We start from the raw sequence: 6354 nt of genomic DNA on the forward strand, positions 1-6354 counted from the left end.
GGGACACCTGGAGGGAGCCCCGAGGGGGCAGAGAAAGGGCTGCCTTGGGCTGGTCCTCTGCTGCTGAGCTGGGCTGGGCTCCTGGCATGGAGGGAGCTCGTGGCAAGCGGGCAGCGCTGCAGAGAGACAGCTCTGCCCAGGAGCAGCTCCTCTGCCAAGCGCAGCAGGGCTGAGGGCACTGCCTGCAGGCAGCGAGGGCAGAGGAGGGAGGCAGAGAGTGTAAAGGCAGTCTGGGGTGGGAGGAGAGAGGAGAGCTCGCTTGGAGAAAGATCTTCACAGCCCTGAACAGGGTAAGTCTCTGGCTGCAGGGCAATGCAGCTGCGGTTCCTGGAATGATCTCCCAAAGCTGGCACATCCCACAGCCTCTGGGATCTATCAGGAGGTCTCTCACAGTTTCTCCAGCGTAGAGGAAAAGGACTTGCTTTGGAGCAGGGCTTCCCTGTGGCTCTGTCAAAGGGACAGGGCACATCAGCTGCCTTCACCCGGGGATGGCTGCAGTGTGAAGGTGGGTGTGCAGCCAGGGGTGCCCAGGGCTGTCCTTCAGAGCAGGGTCCCTTCACCCAAGGGTGCTTTGTGCCGTGGCAGGGACTTATCTCCTGTCAGGATCAGCTCTCCGTTTACCTGAGGAGCTCCCAACAGCAGTGCGGGGAGAAGCTGTGGGGGGAAGAGGCAACTCCTGGCAGGAGAGTGTCCTGCTGTCAAGGGGGTGCTGCGTGGGGCAGGGCTGCTCTCAGCTGCAGTTCACCCCCAGGACATTTCCCAGGGGATTGTTTGAGGGAAAGCTCAAGGCAGGAATTACGTTACAGATAAGGAGCTTTCCTGCGTTTGTGTTTTTATTTTCCTAGTGAGAGGGTGGGGAGGTAGAACAAGGGATACATGTATAGGGAGCTCTCAAGTGGGAAGAAGTCAGTGAGACTCCTGAGCTGTAGCTTTGAGTGATCAGTAGGTCTGCCAGGAACCTCCTGGAGTGCCTTCAGCCACTCCTCTGCCCATGGGCAGCACCAGCATCAGCTCTGCTGGACCCATCGGGGTTGTTCTGACCTGCCCTTTTCCACCTGCAAACAGGAACGTGAACCCGGCCAGTGCCCGGCAAACAGGCAGGTTTCTGTGGGGCCAAGGGGAGCGCACAGGGGTTGGGATGGGGTCTGTGAGAGCTGGCAGGGAAAAGACATGGGACAGGGAAACACCTCCCAGGAGGAAAATCTCCCGGCAGCAGAGCTATGATCAGGGAATGAGAGGAAAGAGAAACCAGAAATGCTGTGGGAGGAAGGATTCAGAAAACTCTGTATGATCCCCTCCAATGCAGACCCCTTCCCCTGAGCAAGTGTCTCCATGGGAATGAAGTGTCCAAGCTCTCCTCTAACCCGTGGGGCTGTGGGCAAAGTAGTCTATGTGGCTGGGGAATGAGCTGACTCTCCCCTTCTGAGATACCATCACTAGGACACTTGGGTGTCTCCTTGGGGTGTCCTTCCAAGCACTGCGCTGCCCTCCAGGATGCCAGTCTGTCCTGGAGCATCCTGGTGTTACCTGAATGCCCAGTGGAGAAGCGCAGAGACGCTACGACCAAGGAAAGGCTGCTGGGTTTGCGAAACGAGCCATGTGTGTCCTTGGCGAGAAGTGGGGTGCTGAGACCTTGAGAAAAGGTGAGACGCTGAGCTCTCGGCAGTGGGTTTCTCTGCTCTCAGCAGCGCCTGGTGTCTTTTCAGGTCTACATGTGAGTGTGATTCCCCTCTGTCTCAGAAAGGCACAAGCAGAGGGCAGCTGGGAACAAGACAGAGGGACAGGCCAGCTCCCCTCGCTCTGCACTAACCCTCAGACAATCCCCTGGCCTGGCAGGACTCCCTTTGCTGTCCCTGAACGCAGCAGAAATGGTGAGGGTTTCTGAAATCCAAGAGAATCTCCTGCTGAGACGGGAGAGAGCTGTATAAGAACCTCTCTCCAACACTCTTGCAACTGTGGTTTCATGGCAATGGGAGTGCAGAGACTGACAAGCCCTTTTTTCACGAGGAGAGGTTTATCTGAGAAATTGGGACACCAGGACTGCCCACCCCATTCCCACGAATCTGCTGCTGCAGAGCAGGGCTGACTCCTGGGCATCCGGCGGGCAGAGGTCCCGCTCCTCCTGGCACACCTGGACAGAACCAACCAGAGCTCCACCCACAGAGCTGAATGAAGATCTGACAGAAATGGAAAAGCAGAGCAGAGCGTGAGGTATGAGAACTGGTGTTGATTTTTCTCAGAAAAGTCTCCCCTAACTTGTCACTGTCTTTTCCATCTTCGACAGCCCCCCAAGGCCAGAGGCAGCAGATGTCCAACAGCAGCTCCATCACCCAGTTCCTCCTCCTGGCATTCGCAGATACACGGGAGCTGCAGCTCTTGCACTTCGGGCTCTTCCTGGGCATCTACCTGGCTGCCCTCCTGGCCAACGGCCTCATCATCACGGCAATCGCCTGTGACAGCCGCCTCCACACCCCCATGTACTTCTTCCTCCTCAACCTCTCTGTTCTCGACCTGGGCTCCATCTCTGCTACTCTTCCCAAATCCGTGGCCAATTCCCTCTTGGGTAATAGGGCCATTTCCTACAAAGGATGTGTTACACAGGTCTTTTTTTTCTTTTTCTGTGCTGTAGCAGAGTTTTATCTTCTCACTGTCATGTCCTATGACCGCTACGTTGCCATCTGCAAACCCCTGCACTACGGGACCCTCCTGGGCAGCAGAGCTTGTGTCCACATGGCAGCAGCTGCCTGGGGCACTGGGTTTCTCTATGCTCTCCTGCACACGGCCAATACATTTTCCCTGCCCCTCTGCCAGGGCAATGCCCTGGACCAGTTCTTCTGTGAAATCCCCCAGATCCTCAAGCTCTCCTGCTCACACTCCTACCTCAGGGAAGTTGGGCTTCTTGTGGTCAGTGCCTGTTTAACCTTCGGGTGCTTTGTTTTCATCGTGCTGTCCTACGTGCAGATCTTCAGGGCCGTGCTGAGGATCCCCTCTGAGCAGGGACGGCACAAAGCCTTTTCCACGTGCCTCCCTCACCTGGCCGTGGTCTCCCTCTTTATCAGCACTGCCATGTTTGCCTACCTGAAGCCCCCCTCCATCTCCTCCCCATCCCTGGATGTGGTGGTGGCTGTGCTGTACTCGGTGGTGCCTCCAGCCGTGAACCCCCTCATCTACAGCATGAGGAACCAGGAGCTCAAGGATGCCCTCTGGAAATTAATGACCAGGTTATTTTCTGCAGCAATAAACTGTCTCCTGCAAATCACTCATAATGTAATTCATTATACGCCAAGCCCGTCTTCTGTAGGTTTGGTTAGGGGTTAGGTAACTGTGTGTTAGGTTTGGTTGAGGGTTTTGGCTTTTTCTTACTTTTTTTTTTTTTTAAATTATATACTTTTGTCCACAAATAAATGTCATTATTTGAGATTTTTTTTTTACTACCTATCTATCCAAATTTCTGAGACTCACAGAGTCATGCCCAAAATCCTTCTTCTCAGGCCTTTTCTGCACGGGTAGAGCTGCAGGGGTAGAGCCTGAGCGCCGAGGAGGAGGGGAAAGAATCCCAGTACTTGCAGAGCACCAGCACTTGTTGTTTCCGGGGCTGCTCTATTTTCACTTCCACACTCTCCTTCTGAGCCCCTGTGTTGATCTAAGGCCTGAGTGCTCTGGCAGCTTGGTCATGGTGCTGCTGTGTAGCAGCTCTGTGATCACAGGCACGGAGAAGCAATGGGCACCTCTGAGAAAAAGCTCGTCTGCATAACAGAGTTTCCACCATGAAAGGGGATCTGCTCAGGGCAGTGCAGGAAGGATTAGGTCTTCTTCCACAGTTGCTGTCAAGAGCGTTCCTTCAAACGTGCCCTGGTGAGGGATGCCCAGTAAAGAGGTAAAGAGTGTGCGTGTGCAGGGTGAGGGCACACACAACAGTGTCCTTGCACAGCCACACCTCCAGGGACAGGACTGAAGGACCAGCAGAGCGGGGTCTGGTCTGTGCCTTTGTTTGCTGGACACCCCGGGGAAGCTGTCCCAGGGCAATCGTCACAGAACAGACACCTGAAACCACCATTTGCAGAACTGGACGCCTACGCAAACCCAGAGAGGATGTTTGTCTGCCTGTGGAGAGACACCGAATAACGAGGTCAGAAGTCCCTGTTTGCATGGTTCAGAGGAGATTTCGGCATGCACACCGTGTGCATGTGGGGACATGAACCCGAGAGAGCACAAACACCAGCAGCTGTTCTTAGAAATGCCCGAAAGTGCTGTGGGACAGGCCGTGTCCCTTCATTGGAGAGTAACGTCCCCTGGGAAACCCCCTGAATGCAGCACTGGGATGGGCTTCCTTGACCCCAGGTCCCTGTGTCCATTCCTCACGCCGTGGGGCATCTCAGAGAGGTGCCGAGCAGGGAGACACAGCGCGGGGCTGAGGTGCTGCCGGCCTCTGGGAGTGGCAACAGGAGGCCATGGAGTCTGCTGCAGGGCCTCTGCCCGTGCCAGGGAAGGACTCGTGTCTCTGAGCAGCCCTGCCAGAGCCCTGACAGTGCCGTGTGTGTCTCCAGGAACACCTGTGTGCTACCTCACCCTCCCCTCTCTTCATGGCCTGTCCCTTTGATTACAGGGTGTGACAGAAGCACCTCTGTGGAGCATCTCCCCTGTGCAGTCCGAAAGGGTTCTGCAGGCGTGAGCGGCATTGCCCTCTAGAAGATGGCATTTCTCACCTCTCACAGAGCACAGAGCACGTCTAGGGAGTAGGAATGCAGTGAGAGGCACACACCCTCCATGTTTCACCTCTCTGAACGTCCTTCACAATTTTTTTAAGCACCTGACAGAGAAGCAAATGCCTTTAGTACGAGACGTCCTCAACCTTCAGAAAAATTCTCTTCTTTCTCTCTCATGACCTGCCCCATGACTGTGGTAGGGAACACCCTCTTCATCATGAAGCTGGAGCTTCTTCATGAAATGGCGCTGGAGCCCCGGTGGTCCTGCTGTGGCCAGGACATTAATGGCCCCTGCGAGCGGGGCAGGGGCAGGGGCAGAAGGAGATGCCCTGAGCTGGAGAGGGAAAAAATTAAATGGCCCAAGTGGGGCAGGAGCAAAGCGAGTCACCCCGATTTCAGCAGAGGCACAAAGAGCCACCTTGAGTAGGGCAGGAGTAAATCCAGGCACCTGGTGTAGGGCAGGGGCAAAAGGAGCCTCCCCAGGCAAGAGAGGGGAAAAACCAGCTGTCCTGAGGGGGACACGATGAAAAGAAGCCACCCAAGCAAGGCTGAGGCCACACTGGATGCCCCAAGGGAAGGATATAAAGAAGAAAGCCTCCCCAAGTGGAGCAGGAGGAAAACTCCCTGCCCTGAGCTGAGCAGGAGGAACTCAGTGCCCCGAGCAAGAGTGGGGAAAACTGGAGGACGCAGGAGGTGCAGGGGCCCAACTGGTGAGCTCAAGGAGGGCAGGAATAGCAACCAGCTGCCTTCTTGGGGCAGAGGCAACACTCACTGCCCTCCACGGGGGTGGAGGCGTTAACCAGATGCTAAAAAGCCACCCACAAATGTTTTTTGGATCTGGAGGGTGGGAGAGCAGCTGGGTGGGGGCCTGGCAGCCACCCAAGGTGCACCCAGCGCAGTTGCTCAAGGGGGTTCTTTGGTAGCACTAGTTCAGAGTCAGCCTGTGGCTGTATCTTGGGGGTAGGTTAAATTCATTGGAAATGACCTTTTTAGACATGAGGTGCTTTGCTGCAGGAGTCTCACAGACGCAGTCCTGCACCTGGGAAGAGTGGAAAAGAAGTCCTCAGCCCCCCGACTGTGCCGGCCAAAGCTGTGAAGGGGCTCGCTGACAGCCCTGGGCAGGTTTTTATTCCTGGGGCTGGTGCGGCTCCAGGCAGAGGCGGGAGCTCTGTGGGCAGATGAGCAGCCCTTGGCCAGCAGTGCCTGGGGCAGCCCAACAGCTGCCGGCTGGTGGCTGCAGGAGGTGCCCCAGCTGTGGTGGCTGAGGGGCCACAGTGTGTCCCTGTGCATGTGGGGGTGGCCCCTGTCACAAAGGGGCAGTGATGTGGCACCTGGCCACTGCTTGTGAGCTCACCTGGCCAGGGCTTGGCATCCTCAAGAGTGGGCCAGCCAAAGCTCCTTGGGCTGAGCTGGCCTTGGGAACACTCGGCTCCTGCCTTTGCCACTTGCTTGGCTGCTTTTTCCCAACCATTCATCGTTTACTGCCCACTTCTCCTCACCTCCCATCCTCTTCTGAAGGTAATGATGATTTGACCTTCAGGACAGATCATACAGGAGGTAGATATGGGATCAAAGTGATGGCTGGTCTATGCCTTCGGAGCTTTAGGATGAGCTGTTACAGCTTTATAGGCTGGCCAGATACGCACTG

General features: G+C 55.9%; 1 protein-coding gene across 1 annotated transcript; it reads left to right on the forward strand.

The window, feature by feature from the left end:
- Positions 1–2307: 2307 nt before the first annotated feature.
- Positions 2308–3216, forward strand: LOC128903343 (olfactory receptor 14J1-like; the record flags this gene model as incomplete). Its single annotated transcript, XM_054187360.1, has 1 exon — positions 2308–3216. A coding segment is annotated over exon 1 (909 nt), but the record flags the coding sequence as incomplete, so codon positions are not given.
- Between the last annotated feature and the right edge of the window lie 3138 nt (positions 3217–6354).

The sequence above is a fragment of the Rissa tridactyla genome, unplaced genomic scaffold (assembly GCF_028500815.1).
Source record: "Rissa tridactyla isolate bRisTri1 unplaced genomic scaffold, bRisTri1.patW.cur.20221130 scaffold_29, whole genome shotgun sequence".
Lineage (NCBI taxonomy): Eukaryota > Metazoa > Chordata > Aves > Charadriiformes > Laridae > Rissa > Rissa tridactyla.